Source organism: Pezoporus flaviventris, unplaced genomic scaffold, assembly GCF_033815535.1.
Source record: "Pezoporus flaviventris isolate CSIRO_AGI_PZ_B2104156 unplaced genomic scaffold, CSIRO_AGI_Pfla_v1 ptg000002l, whole genome shotgun sequence".
Lineage (NCBI taxonomy): Eukaryota > Metazoa > Chordata > Aves > Psittaciformes > Psittacidae > Pezoporus > Pezoporus flaviventris.
Genome location: NW_026892550.1, coordinates 57,827,748 through 57,846,881, shown reverse-complemented (window position 1 = coordinate 57,846,881; position 19,134 = coordinate 57,827,748). Strand labels below are relative to the sequence as shown.

The 19,134-nt window shown below is 39.5% G+C and overlaps 1 protein-coding gene across 1 annotated transcript in view; it reads right to left on the bottom strand.

Moving 5' to 3' along the window:
• PTPN13 (protein tyrosine phosphatase non-receptor type 13) overlaps nt 1-19,134 on the bottom strand; it is a 122,730-nt gene that overhangs the window by 1,827 nt on the left and 101,769 nt on the right. The window contains exons 29-47 of the mRNA XM_061479965.1: nt 18,284-18,498; nt 18,096-18,194; nt 16,270-16,631; nt 15,915-16,089; nt 13,114-13,272; nt 12,264-12,435; nt 11,951-12,161; nt 11,477-11,547; nt 10,461-10,522; nt 9,654-9,810; nt 9,172-9,342; nt 7,937-8,019; nt 6,654-6,709; nt 5,552-5,655; nt 4,268-4,416; nt 3,563-3,653; nt 2,530-2,867; nt 1,792-2,007; nt 657-719 (exon numbers count right to left, since the gene is read on the bottom strand). Of these exons, the coding sequence (XP_061335949.1) occupies nt 657-719; nt 1,792-2,007; nt 2,530-2,867; nt 3,563-3,653; nt 4,268-4,416; nt 5,552-5,655; nt 6,654-6,709; nt 7,937-8,019; nt 9,172-9,342; nt 9,654-9,810; nt 10,461-10,522; nt 11,477-11,547; nt 11,951-12,161; nt 12,264-12,435; nt 13,114-13,272; nt 15,915-16,089; nt 16,270-16,631; nt 18,096-18,194; nt 18,284-18,498 (2,954 nt within the window). The remainder of the gene's footprint in view (nt 1-656; nt 720-1,791; nt 2,008-2,529; nt 2,868-3,562; nt 3,654-4,267; nt 4,417-5,551; nt 5,656-6,653; nt 6,710-7,936; nt 8,020-9,171; nt 9,343-9,653; nt 9,811-10,460; nt 10,523-11,476; nt 11,548-11,950; nt 12,162-12,263; nt 12,436-13,113; nt 13,273-15,914; nt 16,090-16,269; nt 16,632-18,095; nt 18,195-18,283; nt 18,499-19,134) is intronic.

Sequence of the window (19,134 nt, the reverse complement as noted above, 5' to 3'; positions counted from 1 at the left end):
TTCATCCTTCTTTCACACTCAAATTAACTCAAGCAGGGTTAAGTACTTTACATAAGTAGGAATGAAAACATCAAGTGAATTTCAAGAGGTCTTGCATCAATACCAGCTAATACAGAACTCTTTGACAGTGCAACTTACCTTAATCTTAGCAGTACAGGCATGGGGAATAATACGTGTTTTGGGATGTGATATGGGGCCCATAATTTTCTGGTTTCATTTCTTTTTTTTTCCTTGTGATTGTTTTTTTTTTAAACTATGATTTGACAATTCTGTCATGTTCAAAGAAAAAGTTCATATTTTAACAAGACCTTGTGATGTCCATGTCTAAGATAAAGTTAATTAGCTCTAGATCTAGATTATTCCTAAAACATTAATTTAACTTCTGTTTGAAAATCTCCCCAGAGGGGATTTCAGGACATTTTTTAAGTAAACACAGATGAAAACAGCAGAGCATGTTAAAAATTGCCTGTGTTTATAACTGTTAAATACATTACTGCTACTTACTGGCATGCATCATGATATAATTCTCTCAACATAGATGTTACACTATAAGGCACAAAGACAACCATTGTGTGTATCGCAAAGTTTCCTGGTCATATCAGAGTTAGAATTCCAGTGTCTTTCCTTTATCATATAGCTGGGGAAGCCAGACTCACCTCTGTCTGAACCATCCCATGCCTCTGCAGACGCATTGTGCGCACCAGGTCCGAGATGTCAAACTACCAAAACAAACCACAAGTTAAAACATTTTTAAAAATAAGACTTATGTGCATATAAAGAAAATATTCCCAGCATCAAACCAAGGAATCCAACTAGGTACATTAAACATTTAGTAGTTAAACAAGTAACAATTTACTATAGCCTACAAATGTCTGGTAGATAACCAGTATGGGTTGTCTCTGGTAAATATGTATGTGGCCCTCCTAAATCAGATACCTTCCTTCTCTTGTTTTCTTTCTCTGTGCTTACTCTTACTGGGATCTAAGTGTGCAGAAGATAGAGCCTCTCAGTCCAACCTAAGAAAACGCTATTTCCCCAGGTTAATAAAGTTATAAGACATTTTGTGAGTTCTTAGAAACCCCACTAAACTAAGCATGACAAAGATCATCTTCTCTACAAACGCACCAGGACACTGAAGAACATAAATATAAGGAAGGTACCACTCTCCTGTGGATCACCCTAAAATGCATATCCTTGGTTGTGCTGGAAAAATTAATGTACATACCCTCATCTCCAGCTGAGATGTCTGTACAATGAGTTTTTGATTCAGTTGGTTGGTTGGTTTCTAGCTGCCCTCCAACATGGATCTCTGACCAACTGAGTGCTGCAGCTCTCAGCTCTAGCACCATTTAACACGATACTTCCACTGAGCACATCCAGCCAGGCAAGGCAGGCATTTCAGCTTTTCCTTCAATTGCCCAAGTCATCATGGCAACACACTGTTGTTCCCAAGCCATACACCAGAAGTCTGCCATGGCAGGAGATGTTCTTGCAACATAAACTCTGATATCTCAAGGGGCATCTACCAATGTTGGATTGCTGAGTTGTCAAACAAGACCAACAAGAAGATTCCCTGAGCCAAGGACCAGCAGAAGTCTGAGCACCCCACCCCATAGATCACCAACAAAGAAGCATTTCACAAGTACTGCACTTCTGCATCCTGATTGAAGTTCCATTAAGATATGCTACTCTGAAAAGCTTAGCATATTCTTTAAACAATTGGACAGATCCAGTGGAACACATGTCCTGCAAGTCAAAAGCATAGCTTAGCCCATTCTCTTGGGTACTCACATCGAGGTCTCTGCTGATTAACCCTAGAACAACATCTATACAAATAAGGGTCCCCGACCGTCCAATGCCTGCACTGCAGTGAGTTATGATAGGTCCTGATTTGTGGACATGACGCATGTAGGAGATGAAAGTAAGCAGGTCATCTGGCTGAGAAGGGGTGTCATGGTCAGGCCAGGCAATGAAGTTCAGATGGGAAATGTGCCGTACTTCACCTGTCTAAGGTTTTTAAAAAAACAACAAAATGTAACACATGGGAAGAATAAAAACCCAAAAGGTAAGTTCTCAAAGGAAACAGTCTCAGAAGAGAGGTATTTGCCTAATGAAGGTGTTCTGTAGTTCTATAAAACAAGAGAAACAATGAGCTAAACTGAAAACAACTAGCAAATAGTTAAATAGTATAAGGAACGCTGTGCAGACTGAGATGATCACACAAAGGAATGAATCAGCCAGATTGCAGTGAGTTTCATATCCCTATAAATATTTATGTGGCCAAAGGCACCAACATTTAGAGTCTTATTAGCATAATGAAATAATCATCTGATCCAGCTGCCTTCTATAAGGTCACAGAATAGCACAAGCTGAAATGAGGAAATGTTGACTAGTAATGACCACTGAACAAAAAGGAGAAGCCCCAAGTTACCTCTTGATTAGACACTGCAACTGAAAGCAGGCAAGCCAGAAGTATGAGGATAAAACTGCCAACACTCAAAAAAAATCTGAACATGCAGATTCACTTACTTGAATCTCTTCTAGCTCCAGCACTCTAATGATGAAGCCCTTGAGCTGCTGGAGTCTTACAAGAGCAAGCCGTAGTCTATCATTTATCATGGTGGTTTTATTGAGTACATCTGGCCAGTAACGCTGGCATTTTATCTTTTCTCCTTCAACCTCCTGAGTCATCATGGCAATCACAGTACAGTTTTGCTCCCAAACCATCTGCCAGAAATCTGCTACAGTCGTGGGGAGAGGTCCTTGACATGCAATGTAAACAAACTCTTCATTCCCCACTGGCATGCGAATGAAGCTGGCGTTGATGTATCCACCTTCAATCCCAAGGGGAACTCTAGTGGTATCATCTGCAATTCCCACACAACAAAAATACCTTCATGTTATGCATGCACATAATTAGACCTTCAAACAATAGAGATGCTAAGCCTTACACACTCACATAGTACTTATCTCCACAGATGCTTCCAGATCTTATTAAAAAAAAAAAAAAAGATTAAAAAACACTACAATACTTGCTTTAGGATACTTCTCTTTGAGTAAAGAAAAAAATAGCTAGGGGAGAAATCTAGAACAGGAGACAGGCAGGATATCCAATTCAAACTGCAGCACCTCTGAAACTGAGGTTGAATACTTCTCATTCAGAACATTTGTCAGTTCTTGTTTCTCCACACATCTCCCACCTAACAAACAGAATTTTGTGGCAGGAAATTTACTGACAATAGTATACATGTCTGGTTTTCCAGTTTCACATAGGTAAAAGTGAAAAAAATCTTGTCTGGCTCTATATGTATACAATGTTTAAGACATAGAACCTGCTGAAACACCTGAAGAATCTGTCAACATCCATCCCAACCTACTACAGTAGCTTACTGTTTACTCAAACTGCTTTACAACTGCTTGCTTTAAATGTGTGGAAAATAAGTGGCAATTTTTTTCCCTTCTTAGTAGCACAACTAGGACATGCCACTTCTAACCCAATTCATCTGATCAGACAGGTGGTAATGAAATATCAACACTGAACTTCAGATTAGTTAGGACTTACAAGGAAGTATATTTTTATATCTGTTCTTCTTCCTGTTCTCCTTGGCTTGTCCAATCAAACACTGATCCAAAGGTTTCAACTCCTGAAGGTTCTGTATAGAAGCAATTACATACACATTAGAAAGTGCTGAATGGTAACAAGTGTAAAGAGTAGTTCTGTAACCAAGTACTTAGCAGACAGAATCATTAAGAAATAAATAATGCTAATGTAGAGTTGAATAATAATTCAGTCACAGGAAGAAATCTAATTTCATATAGCTAAGAAAATGAAACAAACAAAACTATTATCCAGTAAACAATTTCTCATTCTCTCAAAAAATACTGTATAACATAGAATCATAGTATAGTTAGGGTTGGAAAGGACCTTAAGATCATCTATGGTTGATTTAAGACTCTTTTCACATTCTGCAGGTAGATTTCACAGCATTTACCTTGTCTCTGCCTGTTAACATCATTTTCTCTTGGTAATTTACCAGAAGAAAGAATGATGTAAACACACTTTTGAATTGAATTCCTACTTCAACCTAATCTTACTTCTCAGCAGTTACTGGGGGAGGCAAGGGAGAGAAGTTTTTGGTAAAAGAAGTCTTTTAATCCCTTTAGAGCTGCCAGTTAAAGAGCTGTGGTATTTAAGGCAGTGATGAGTCAACCATTCTAACTGTTTCATACTAGAAAACAGGACTTTAAACGACAAGTAGTTACTCACTTCAATCTCTTTAGAAGGGACTCCCTGTTCCAGCAATCCATGCAACATTCTGATCACTGACTTCAGTTTAGCTCCTGAGTACTTGCCACCCGGGAGCACGTTCACAGTAGAGAGTGCAGAGATCTCGTCATTTGTCACTAAAGGGAAATCTAGCAGAACAACAGGACTGATTGATATAAATATAAATGAAAATAGCTAAAACTAGGGAAACTGTAGTGCAATTTTGGATTTCCTTGTTGCTTTTCCCCACTGTATTACCAGTTTTCTCTAGATTGCCTCAATACACCAGAGAGAATACATAGATATCCTCTCAGTTTGACAAGCAAAACCACATTAACTAACAAAATCAGCACGACGCAAAATCAGCTTTGATAAATCCAGGAACCAAAGGGACTGTTTCCCTGAACTTCCAATAAGCACACTGAAACAACGTTCAGATATATTTTAAACACAAGTTCTTCACACAATAAACTACAAAATTGATAAATGCACACAGGGATTAATTGAGAACTCTTCACTTAAATATAACAGCCTGTGACTTTGTTTTTAGCACTTACATTCAACATATCTTTCAAGTGGTAATTGTTAGATAGCTTAAATCTATCTTTCTTTTCCAATAAAGCTTGCTTTGTATGAGGCCTTCATTGTTTCTCTGAAGTACAATAAAATTAATAAACTGAGAGTCTCTCTGGTATCACAATTAAAAATATCCTTAATTTAGACTTAGTCTAAAGGTTTACACAGATTACCCTTTTTTTGTTTTAATGAATACAGATAAAAGGCAGCTGTATAAGAATTTCAGGAACTGACTTTACTAATGCCATCCCAAGAAGTAAAGACTAGATTCTGCCAAACACGTCAAATTGAGTAGCGATCCACTCTGCCACACTGAGCAGCAGTGGAAGAAGTAAGACTCACGACAAAGAAAATATATTGCCTAATTTGAGCATGGAGTATGCAAAGCACGTGATATATCAATCTGATCACAGTCAAATATCTATAGTTACAGCTTTTCTCAGATAGATGCTATGGAAGAAAGCATCTCAGCTGGTTTCAACTCTACTACAAGTACAGGTGCGATGTTGCCAATACTTGTTCCTATCAACTCTTGCACATTTATGCAAAGCTGTAAAGATACTTTCCAGTGGGCTGCTGAGCTGTTAAGATTTCCCATCACATGTGTCTTTACACCTTCAAAACAGGACATTTTAAAATTCACTTCTGGCATTTTCTCTATTTAACGTGATCCTCAGATTTCCACTGATGATTTGTTAAAGTTCTTGCCTTTATTTACACGTTCCTGGCTGACTGATTCAATTGGCAGTTCATCACTTCCCCACGTGATTTCATCTTCATCTGCTTGACTCAAAGGAGGTTGTGGAGTTGACCTGTAAGAAGACAAGGTATAGAAGTAAAAAAGATCACCTAGAAAAATACCAACACATTTGCAACCTAATAAAAAAAAAAATCAGGAAGACAGGAATCTGGTAACAGCTATTATTGCAATTACTTTCTATCATTGCAATTACTTTTCAAAGGCTAAGCAGAGAAATGCTCCATCCCTGGCAGTGTTCAAGTCTTGACAGAGCCTTGGGCAACCTGGTCTAGTGTAAGGTGTCTCTGCCTGGGGCACGGGGCTGGTACTAGATGATCTTAAGGTCCTTTCCAACCCAAACCATTCTGTGATTCTGTGAAAGAACACCCAAAAGCAGGTTTGGACCATTCACATAATTCACTACCTATACAGTAGAATATGTATTTTCCATTGCAATTTTACTAGCTTTGTTGAGGATGGTGGTAAACGTATTAAGTATTTTAGGTCATAATGATGCTGCTTGTGCCAAGCCTCAACCCAAAACTTCCTAGAAACAACATCAAAGTATAAAAATAAGTATATACACTTTAAGCTTTCCATGTAAAAAAGTAGGTCCTAAATACTCAAATGGGAACAGATGGACCAGTGGAACTATGCAGTTGAGTTTCTGTGCTCTAAAACCAGAAGAAGTAATATTATTGAAGCTTGTAAACCTTCAAACTGAAGACAGCATCGTTTGAACGTTTTCTTCACATGCAAGTACCAAATTGTTAGTACAATGCAAATTAAGTTATTTGGTGCCATTTGAACACAGCCCAGTTACTTGTTATAACCACATATCAAAGGAATAAATAAAACCACATAGTAAGCCACATAAAGCTGACTAATATTCCCACAAATTACAATCTTTGAAATAACAAGACTAGGCAGAGAGCAATGCAACAAGGCTTCACACAGATACTTTACTGGGTTTGTTTTAGTTTGAGTTGTTGTTTTTTTATAACATATCTCTCTTCAGAGTTTCAGACTTCACAGGTTTGCTTTCAAGCAACACTACTAAAGAAATCTTACCTTTCTGGCATAGCTTTTACTTCACAGTAGTCTTCATATCCATTTACATGTGTTAGCTAGTGGCAGAAATATTTTAAAACACATTAAAGGACAGAGTTATAACACTCACCCACTGTAAATTTTAAATAATTAACAATTACATGGACTATTTCTGAAGGGTACTAAGTTCAAAGCAGCACATAATGAAAGACTTTGCCCTTTTAGACATCTCATTAACCCAAAATAAGAGAGGACAAGAACACTGAATGACTGGAAAGAGGCATTACTGTAACAACGCCAAAAAGCTGCCTTAAAATCATTCCTGATTCACAGCAGCAGTAGAGCCATCTATGTTTTCTCCAGTTTATTTTGTTTCTTATATTAAAAACCCCTTCATGAGGTACGTTTGATAGTGAAAACTTCTGCTTTCTCACAAGCCACCACTCCTATATATAGCAGAACAGGGCTTTACCTCTAAATGTATTTAGAGGAAGGCGTATGTCTATATACACCTTCCTCAACAGATGATGAAGACTCAGCAGAGAAGGCAGCATTTTGACCCTTCCCATGAAAAAAAAACCAACCCTCTACAAACCCATTTATACTTATTAAGCTAGCTTGCAAGTTTCCACTTCCATACTCAGAAAATTTTACTTGTTGGCCTCCTAGAACACACCAATACAAAGCCAGATACTTGATCTGACTCTCAGCTTTAGTAGCTGGACAGAGAGCTGCAACAGCCAGTATGTGCTGGACAGACAGTGTTCTGCTGATCTCAAATATTGAGATGAAACCCAGGCATCTAGTGACAGATGTAAAACAGCACATGCAATGTAGGATAAACCTCATATAGATGCTGTTCAAATTAATGAACAGATCCTAGCAAAAAGTAGGAGGAAAAGAAATCTCCAATTTAGATTTTGGACCCCTAAGTCTGCACAGCATTCATTGTGACTACTTCTCTTCCCTGAGCAGGAATCAAGCAAATCTTTTAGATTAAATGCTCAAAATAACATTAACAAGGTAGTTTATTCTAGCCCTTTATTAAAAACAAAAAATACGAGAAACAGTATAAAATAACGCTATGCTTTGTTCTCTTATATAATTAGTTTATGGTAATCTTACGCAATTAAAAAAATGTTTGTACACCATTTACAACTACGATTGACAAAGATGTTTTAAACTGAAAGACATGTGAAGTTATTTCCACAAGTTCTATGCCAATAAGGAAAACAAGAAATCAAAACAGCATCTGAGAAAGCAAAATCAGCAAACAAATGTCTGCCAGCTTCTTGCTATCCCACCTCTGAAAAATCTTCAGGCAAAGATGACCCATCACAATCTGTGTCTTCAGACTTGTCTTCTGTCAGCTTTCCATTCATCTCTGCTGAAACAGGAAAATCAGGAGATACAGCATAAACTCACCCAAAGATGCCCAGGAGTCACCTTGTCATAGATGTAAATCCTGTTACACCTGTCTGGCACTACACAGGGAATACAGGCACCAGAATAACCAAGAAACATCTATTAAATCCCTTTGCTAACTGTGTTGGAAAAGAGGTCCAGCTGTATAGAATGATCAGACTTTAGGCTCCTTTCTTTTCAGACTGGAACATCTCTCATTCCATGTGAAGTGGTTTGCATAGCTAACAGAATATCTGTGCCAAAAAGATATAGAAAAGGATATCCAAAAAGGATAAACAGCCTAGTGCTAAGAAGGGATCAGATTCCCATGTCAGTAATGTTTCTTCCATTCAGTTACATTTAGACCAGCAGTAGGTCTAAACCAGGATTCTACTTGCTCTTTGCATTAACAAGACCTAATTAAGGTGTGCCGGATAAAATACGACTTGTACCTGTCTGCTACAGTAGTTCTCTGCTGCAGTATCTTACGTATTCAATTCATCTTCAGTTGCAAAGGCCAGATTCTACCTACAGGAAATTGGAAGTAGTGGAGCTCCAATAATATTCCTCAGCTGAGCTCACTTTTGGAGCATGCATAAATAGCGTGAGACCACTGAGGAACTACAAATCCTGCTCCATGCTAAATTTCAGTTAATAACTACTGGAGCTGAGGAGCTGGAACAATGGATATGAAAGGTGTACAGAAGCAGGTTCTGAAAACAGCAGTCTTTCTAAAAGAGCAGGTTGGCAATTTTTTTTGTTTCGAGAGATCTCAACACATTTCCAAGTTGTGCTATCAGTAATCAATGAAACGTTGAAACGCTTCAGCATTTCAACATGACTTTAACTGCAGAATAGCATGAATTCCACTGAGAAGACAACTCCTGTATGGCACTAATTTTCCCAGATTACTTTCTCGCAAAATCCAGATCTATCAAACCAGAGCTTGCCTTATTAAACTGCAACTGAAGTTCACTGGAATCAGCAACCATTTGTCTGTGTTTTACTTGAGAAACTTTCAGTTCACACATCAATTAAGTGTAAACTCTCCTTCCTGCCAAATCAATTTATTTGGCACCTTGTTTCAAGAAATATTTTGCTGTCAATGATATGCCTTTTTAATGGCTTATGTTACCTGGCAAGTGATCTTCTGATGTGGCCTTCCTGAGATGTAGAAGACTCTGAGCCTCTGAGGTCACATTATTACGATTTAAGAGGTTCTGGGCTTCCTCATCTACAACATCCAACAGATACTGGACAACTTCATTGTGATCATCGTCATCGTAATACTCATCATCTGGAACCTCTGTTTTTAAAAAGAACAGTATAAAAGGACAAGTTTTCCTAATATAGAATGTTTTCTCAGAAAAAATAGAGGCAGACAACATTGCATTATTTCGAACTTTTAGCATGGCTTTCCTTCATTTCTGTCTTACACAGAATACAATCTCCAACATCAGCTAATTTCTCTGAAGCCAAGCATGCAACTTGGAGATGATCTTCTAAAACTGACTGCCAGCCTAACATTGACTTATTTCAGCAATTCAACAATGCCTTGACTCACTTCCATGTACACACTAAACACTGATTAATGCTGTCCCCCATCTCATCTCTTACCTGATCTGTCACTCTGTTCAGAAAAGTCTGCTATCTGATTGGTAAAGCCAAGGGAAGGTGCATCTCCAGATCCCGAGAGATTCATTAGGCCTTTTGTGTGATGGATGTTGTTTTCTGTATTTATCTGGGAAGGCCCCAGGAAGCCATTGCCTTTTATCTAAGACAGCAAAGAACAATACAAATTAACTCCTCTGGAAGTTTGTTGATGCAGCAAGGAAGCCTTAAAATGTTCACTGTTCTGCTTAGCAACAAATTCAAAACCCTATTCTCATCTGAGATAGCTGGGTGATGGGTAGGCAGCTTTAATGTGTGTTAGAAGTTGCACATGAAAAGAATAAAAAAAATTTAGGGCAACTAAAAAAAACCCACATGTATTAAACATTACATTAACAGATGTATTTAACATTACTATAACGCCTACAAAACACATTCAGGCTTCAATACTTTTGGTCCCACAACACACTATTATTCAGGAAAAAATAAGGGGCGAGGGAGACAGAGGGGGCAGAACCATCTAGTAAATGTAACATGCAAACATTGCCAGAAACTGTGAACAGAATGGAGTTTTGTGGATCAGAGCCTTGCGTTCTTCTCATAAGACCCTGTGTCTTTTGATAAAGCAGTCCCAAAGAAGGAGAAGATCAATTTATCATATTTATTATGATCATTGCTTATTCACATCAACTGACAAACCCACTGACAGTGGGTTTGTATCCATCCATTCATTGATTGTTTTATTTATTTATTTTTAAAATTTTGGTAAAGTAGATTTTCTAATGACAGTAGGCACAATAAAGTAATATTTACCTTGGGCCCATGAGCATCAGGTGTCTTTTCTGTTTTATCACAGGAATCACTATAGGAACAACCTAAGCAAAAATGAAAAAAAACCAAAAAATCCAACAATTTCACAGCAACTTTCCCACAGAAATTAAATTAGCCCAAAGCAATTATTTTCACTAAAAAACCAACATATTTAATGTTATGAAATAAATAACATTTCTGCTTGGTTGCTGGACACTGCAAGACTTATGTCTGATGGACTATACTTTCTAACAGTTTTATGAATGTTACATTCAATGCATGTTATGAATGCTATTACAAGTAATCAATGCTAAGGAAAGAGAAATGCTGATAAACAGCTTAACAACATACAGTGGAAACAAGGCATGATTTCTCTTCCCTTGAAATGTACAAAACACAAGCCCACAGTCACCTGTTACTAACTTTTGGGGGTTATTTTTTGTTTAACATCGTCTGACATCTGGGTCCTTGTTCAAAGGTACCTTTCGCTTGCTAAAGATACTATGATATCAGAGAACTACTGACTATCCTAAATATCTCATTACTAGTATAAGAAATGAGACAAAATTGTTAGGGTGGTGAGGCACTGGAATGCATTGTCCAGGGAAGTTGTGAATACTCCATCCCTGGCGGTGTTCAAGGCCAGGTTGAACAGAGCCTTGGGTGACATGGTTTAGTGGGAGGTGTCCCTGCCCGTGGTAGCGGGGTTGGGACTTGATGATCTTAAGGTCCTTTCCAACCCTAACTATTCTATGATTTTATGAAAATGGAACCAGTAGATGATATATACCTAGCTACTAGTGAAGTTTTTGGTTTTCATATACATTGTGCTTTTACAAAGGAAGAAACCTGTAGATGAAATAACTGAAACCTAAAAATAACCTTTCATCTTGTCATGAACATGTGCATGACAAGTCATCTACAGGAAGGCAGTTTTAAGTGGAGGGCCTCCATATCAGTTTGTTCAGTTTTATTAATATGTGCAATTCACCTGCATTAAGTAAGCAAGTAAATCTTACCATTAGCTTTCACTGGCCATGGATTTGAGCTATCAGGGCTTTTGGATTTTGGAAGCACTGCATGACCATCTCTATTAAAAAAATGTTAACAGAAATTTTTATTAAGAAAAAATCATGGTAATAATCAGATATTGATGTAAGTATGTACTACTGTTACAGCTGCTGATCATGCTTTAAGTCACCTGTGGCATATTTTGAAAATGGTATTTTGAACACTTGCACTCGATAGCTGGAATACACCCTTGTCTTCCAGAGAAATAAAAAGCACAGCAAATGCTTTTTAAATACCATTCTGCTCCACTGAAGCACAACTGTGAACAGAGACCCTTTCGGTGGCATCAGTCCTCAATAGCATGCTACCTAGTACCAGTCTTGCAAATTAGTTGTCATACTAGGAACATGTTTTGTCCATATACTCCTAAAAGCCTGCAGTCAAATTAAGAGTACAGGGATGCATTTGCTTCCAAAACATACCTGGTCACTTTAAGCACCACTTTTGGAAGGTATGTTTCCAGCATTCTTTTGGCTTCTTTCAGAGTCATCCCCTGTGTGCTTACTCCATTAATATAATGGATAATATCTAGTGCACGGAGACTCTCCTCTCTGGCAGCAACCGATCTGGGGAGAATGTCACTGATATACACAACTTGGTAAAGGCTGTCATGACCTCCTGATAACAGCAAACCTTTGCAAGAAACAAGGGGGAGAGGAGGAAATCAGGTTTATTCTTTGTAACTGAAGGGAAAAAAATTGCTTTAGAGGAAAAACCAGTATACTACTGTGTTACCTAGCTCCTCTTCATGGCATGTTAGTGTGATATCAGGCAGTAAATGAGGCAGCACTGGCATCTTCGGTAGCTCCAAAACACGCCCTAACACTAATCTGACAGTCTTTGGGGCAGTGCGGAGAAAGTTTACTGCATCGGTGTGACTCACGTTAGTGACATCAATGTCATTAACCTGGGAAAATAAAAGCAACACAGATCTCCATGTTAGGTTCTGAATAAAACAGTTATCATAGGGTAGATTCAGACTAGATATAAGGAAGAAGTTTTTTACTACAAGGGTGGTGCAACACTGGAACAGGTTGATCTGAAAGGTGGTAGATGCTCCATCTCTGGAAACATTCAAGGTCAGGCTGGATAAAGCACTAAGCAGCCTGATCTAGTTGAAGATATTCCTGCTAACTGCAGGGAGGTTGGACTAGATGACCATTAAAAGTCCCTTCCAACCCAAACTATTTCATGATTCTATGATGAACATCTGTATGACATGATACGTACCCAGTAAACCCTTCTACAGTGAGTCTCTTAAATTTTATTTCTGAACAATATGCTAGCCATAGATGTATTTAACGAACAACTCCTCCGAATATCTGGGCAACCATCTTATTTAATAAATTAATGTTTTTAAACCATTTTTTGCTGTCATGAATAGTAGTTGCACACATGCCTAGCTGTGGGACATACCATAAACTCCCTTCAGCAATCTCATCATGTTGTCATACTTGTATACTTTTGTCTAAGTACTATCAAATTAAGCCTCTCGTAAGGTGCATGCCTTTGTTCCTTAACCGCATTTGACTCAAAGTTGTCCTTTTCAGGTAATCCCTGTATCTGAAAACATTAATCATCTCACTTTTATCAGTCGGTCTCCAGGTCGTAGTCTCCCATCACTTTTGGCAGGATCCTGAACAATGTCATGAATATAGCAGCCGACATTATCGCTACCTTTGGTCACCGTAAAACCCAGACTGCCCTTTTCTGACTTTGTCATAGTGACTCGAAGCTCTACTTCCTAGGAGAAGAAAAGAGCACTTTAAACAGACAGAAGCAATTTGAACACTTTACTGAATTTAAGACAGTTAGAAATAGAAAATGGTTCTACCTATTGGTTTAAATGGAACACAAGCTTGGACCATACCAATATGTGTCTTAGCAGGCTCAGCTTAGCAACTTCTAATGAATTCAGATGGACTACTGTTTTGCATGAAGCTAACCTTGGGCCAAAGGTTTATAATCTAAAAGTAGTGAAGGCACTCACCAAACCCAGCACCTTATTTTACCCTCAACTAGCTGCTATATATAAAAATGGCTCTGTGTTTTTCAAATAAGACATCACATCAGGAATTCACATCAGGAAATCACATCAATCAGGAAGAGTCTCACCTCTGTGCCTGGCAAAATCTTGGTGCAGATTCTCCTGGAAGGCATGCTAAGGCACATGAAAAACAACAAGGTGCTTGGTGACAGCCAGCATGGCTTCACTAAGGGGAAATCAAGCCTGACCAATTTGATGGCCTTCTATGATAGGGCTGCGGAAATGATGGACAGGGGTAGAGCAGCTGATGTCTACCTGGACTTGTGCAAGGTGTTCGACACTGTCCCACACGACATCCTTGTCTCTAAATTGGAGAGACACCAATTTGATAGGTGGACCACTCGGTGGATAAAGAACTGGCTGGATGGGCACAAGCAAAGAGTTGTGGTCAATGGCTCAATGTCCACCTGGAGATCAGTAATGAGTGGTGTCCCTCAGGGATCAGTGTTGGGACTGGTCTTGTTCAATATCTTTGTCGCTGACATGGACAGTGGGATTGAGTGTGCCCTCAGCAAGTTTGCCGATGACACCAAGCTGTGTGGTTCGGTTGATAGGCTGGAGGGAAGGAATGCCATCCAGAGGGACCTTGACATGCTTGTGAGGTGGGCTGATGCCAACCCTATGAAGTTTAACCATGCCAAGTGCAAGGTCCTGCACCTGGGTCAGAGTAATCCCAGGCAGAGCTACAGGTTGGGCAGAGAAGAGATTCAGAGCAGCCCTGCGGAGAAGGACTTGGAGGTGTTGGTTGATGAGAAATTAAACATGGGCTGGCAGTGTGCGCTTGCAGCCCAGAAAGCCAACCGTATCCTGGACTGCATCAAAAGGATCGTGACCAGGTTGAAGGAGGTGATCCTGCCCCTCTACTCTGCTCTTGTGAGACCTCACCTGGAGTATTGTGTGCAGTTCTGGTGTCCTCAATATAAAAAGGACATGGAACTGTTGGAACAAGTCCAGAGGAGGGCCACAAGGATGATCAGGGGACTGGAGCACCTCCTGTATGAAGACAGGCTGAGGAAGTTGGAACTGTTCAGCCTGGAGAAGAGAAGGCTGCGTGGAGACCTCATAGCAGCCTTCCAGTATCTGAAGGGGGCCTATAGGGATGCTGGGGAGGGACTCTTCCTTAGGGACTGTAGGAATAGGACAAGGGGTAATGGGTTCAAACTTAAACAGGGGAAGCTTAGATTGCATATAAGGAAGAATTTCTTTACTGTGAGGGTGGTGAGGCACTGGAATGGGTTGCTCAAGGAAGTTATGAATGCTCCTTCCCTGGTTGTGTTCAAGGCCAGGCTGGACAGAACCTTGGGTGACATGGTTTAGTGTGAAGTGTACCTGCCCATGGCAGGGGGGTTGAAACTACTTGATCTTAAGGTCCTTGCCAACCCTAACTATTCGATGATTCTATGAATTGCTGAACTGAAGAAAACAGGTGCATGTATTTTCCTACAGGGAGATACAGTACCATAGCTTATCTTGGAACTGAACACATGGTCATGTTTTTCCTGTTCTAATTTCCATTAATTTTGACTTGAAAGACATAGATCTGCCTCATTTGCATAGAAACTCATAGAGCCCCAGGAAGGTTTGAGAAAACCTTCTGAAAAAGGGACTAAGAAAAGGACAGTTTCCTGTCAAAATGGAGTATGAGCTAAAGCAGCTTTGTAACCTGAAAGACCCTCACAATTGAGACGTATCAAGGCTCAACTTTAATTTTTTTCCATCTGTGAATGGAATATGTGAGCATACGGAAGCAGAAGTTCCTTTTGATACACAAGACATTTCTGGGCTGGCAAGAAGCTATTTCAGAAGAGTCTCAAAAATATGCTGCCTTTTGAAGCAGATCAGAAAGCCTTTGAAATTCACAGATATAAATGCTGCAAAGAACAGTCTCCTGATATCCCCGCTGCCCCAGTTTATCTTATGATCTCTGAACAACCACACAAAAAACTGACAGGGCAGAAGCAAGGTATCTGCCATTTAAGCTTTTTCTGAGTACATGGATCAGGGGTGGTTCCATATTTAATGCCAAGTTTTCCAGGCTGAAATGTCACCTGAAATAGACATATACACATCTACCTATGTATGTATGGATGCCTACAATTTCACATAGGGAAATATATCAACTCCTCAGGAGTCCAGACAGAAAACGCTTGTGGAATTTGTTATGAGCAGCTGCAGTTCACTGGTTACAAATGGCACATGAATGTGCCTACAACTATCCTTTGTAAAGCAATATGCCTAACTGCTATTCACTCACTTCTGATGCCAAGGCTAAAACAACTTTCAGTTGGCCACAGCAATAAGTACATTTATGCCACTGAAAGACAGAAATAGTAAGTTACCGGCTCATATTCCTCAGCGTTTTTTTCCAACTGGTTGAGTAATGAATCCACTTCTCCCAGGTGCGGAGTCAGCTCAGAAGCAGTAGTACCGTAACAGTCATTTATTAAAATGGATGTGGTAACATCAGCAACAGTTCTACAGACTGGGATCAGTGGCAAATCCAGTGGCAAATCACTACAGATAAACAAGCAAAAACCCCAAGGATTAGCTTGTACAATGCGGCTGTCAACCGTAAATGAATATATGGACCAATATTGACTTCATGCAGATTTAAAAAGCAAAATGTAAAAGTCCAATAACCTATTTTTGTAAACACCTTCTTCAATATTACAAGTATCATTATAAACAGTATACCTGTTCTCAAGCTCTGACTTGCTAGGAGCCTCTGGATCAGGATATGAGATGGTGCGAACAGCCTCCTCCTGACCACCTTGTGCCTCATACTGACTATGTGCCTGTGTCATAGCTTCATCTGAAGTTTGGTGTAGCGCAGAACTCCAGCCAAGGCCCACTTGTGCTGGCAAGTCTATCACCTCCTCATCACCACTCCTGCTGCTGTCACTGTAGCTGTCTCTTCTAGAGGAAGATTTTAGCCCTTTCTTGCTCAGATCAGTAGTTTCATTTTCATCTGAGCTGTCACCTTGTTCTCCATTTGATGGACCAGAAACTTCTCTGCTGACATCGGGAAATACTTGTTGGGGTGAATGGATGGGAGTCTAAAGAGAGCAAGGACATGAAATTCCAGTTCTGATGACAAAAGAAGTTGTAAAGACTGCATAAAATTGCCAAATAGTCAGTGGCCCCTTCCATTCAGATGTTGCCCAAACTTCATAAACATATCATAGCGCAGTTTAACTGAGTTCAACACAACTTGGCCAAGATAAAGCTTGTAAACCCTTGAAACATATACTGCTACGGAACTGCAAATTCATCTAAGGAAAACAAATATTCTCTTGGCTTTAGTACCAGAGCACCTAATGACAAGATGCCTTTAAGCCATGCCCAGCAGTCATACAGGCAATTACCGTGAAATCCCTTACAACTAGAATACACTGCTGATGCTTAAAAGACAACTGAAGTCAAATAATTCTCACACAGGAGGGAAATATGGAACCCTTCCAGCAAAAAGCTACATAATGGACTACAAATCCTATGGTAATTTATGTCCAATGGAGACTGTTCAGTCAAGTTATTTACTCCCATGAGGATGAAGAACAGTTTTGCTAATAATCACAAATTCCCAAGAATGATGTCAGCTAGCAGACACATGAAGTTTAAAAGATTCATTTATGCTTTTATGGCCAAATTCTTGTGTTCATGAACACACCAATCTGATAACGTTATAAACAGAAATTGCCACTTGTTTATTTTTTCCTCTTCTTTTAATATATGCACTGTCTTACTAAAGTTAGTCCATACTACAAGCAGTTTAATTACAGGACTAATTATTTGTATTACTAGTTTGTTCAGTTGTTTATCTCCTATTTTAACTTCACTTAGGTTTGCATTTGTACATTTAAGTTTTTCATCAGACTTGAATGGTTTTGATTGTTTGAAAATAATACTAAAATAACTTAAACTGAAGATCTGTCTCCCTTAGTTTTACACTTCCCTGTATTATGGAAAGCCTGCTTTTCAGGCAGATTACCTGCTACATTCTCTTTTGCTGAAACACATTTAAATTTCCATGTCTTCCAAGTATCTGAAAGTGGCCTTCTGTTCTTTCAATTTAGTTATTGGAGCATTTTAAGATATTATTTGGGACATCTTTAATTTCCAGTAAGTAAGTATTTTATTTTCCCCTGGATTTATGTGCATCAGAATCAGACAAACTGGTGTTTCACAGAATATTCATAACATAGGCTACAGAAAGATTGAAATTCTATTTGAGATCAACTTCAAACCACTGGGCTGCAAAGAAAACTTTGACACAAAATCAGTGAATTAAGCCAATTTCCAGTGTCTTAAGCCACAAAATGGAGGCAGGAGGAAAATTAAATAAAGTCCTGCATTCTTTTCACATTTCCACAAAATGCTTAGTACACACCTCAGGGATTTACTTTAAGGACCATGTTTCTGTGAGCACCCTCCCCATCTTTATCCATTTAACTAACCCACCCACCAGACCTTACAAATAGCCATTAAACCCCGCCATAAACATCGTATGCCATACACCTTACCAATAAAGAAGGATCGATGTCTGGTAGTATACCAGATGGTGGTCGACAAAGGAGAAGAGAGACTTCTGGGGATGTTCCTCTCAGAGCAGAGATGACTTCCTATGGCCACAATGGGATTTGTTATTAGATGCAGACCCCCAAGACTTGCAATACTATCACAGCATAAGTTTCACTACTAAGGTACAAACCTGCTGGGACAAACCCTTTAGGGATGCCCCGTTCACTTTCAGAATGACATCCCCAATTTCTATTTGCCCACTTTCTGCTGCAGGCTGCCCAGGGAAGAGCTTTTTCACCCTCACAATAGTTGAGCCCAGTTGCTCTGGGGTAAGGTTATCTTCACGGCAGAAACTGAACCCAAGGCCTGAACTGTTCTTCAACAGCTTTACCTCAAATGTGTTCTCTGCAAAAGAAACATTAACTTATTATTTCTGACAGCACACTGACCATATAAAAAGTGCCTGGCATTTTTAGTCCAGACATGAGATGCACACCATTCTCCTCACAGGGTTCTTCCACTTTACTAGACACAAGAATTATCTAGAAGTTAAAGAGAACAAAAAGCTGATTATGACTGCTGGCTTGTCCTGACAGCATCCACGCTATACAGAAAGCCAGGGTGTCTCCAAAATACTGTTCCCCAGGAAGTCCACTAAGGAGCCTGTTAAAGCAGAGTGAAACACCCTTCCCAGCCACTGGTCTGACATTAATAAGAGCAGCAACCAGAGCTCCTGGCAGACAGGATAAATCCCATGCAGGAAGACCAAAGGTATCTGCAGTGGTTTCCCCATCTGTGTAGACTTCCCTCCACTTTCACAGGTCTCCAGCAAGAGGTGCTGAAATATGCCAAACTCTAGTCAGCTAAACAAATCCCTTGTCTCTCTTCATCAAGCTCTTGATATTTTCTCTCACCTAGACGGGAACAGCAGGACATACAGAATCTCTCATTTATATACAAGTATTTAACCCCGCCTTGGCACTCCTTAGGAGCACCCCTTTTATTCCAGCTGTGCCATAGCCCTGTCCTGCAAGACTGGTG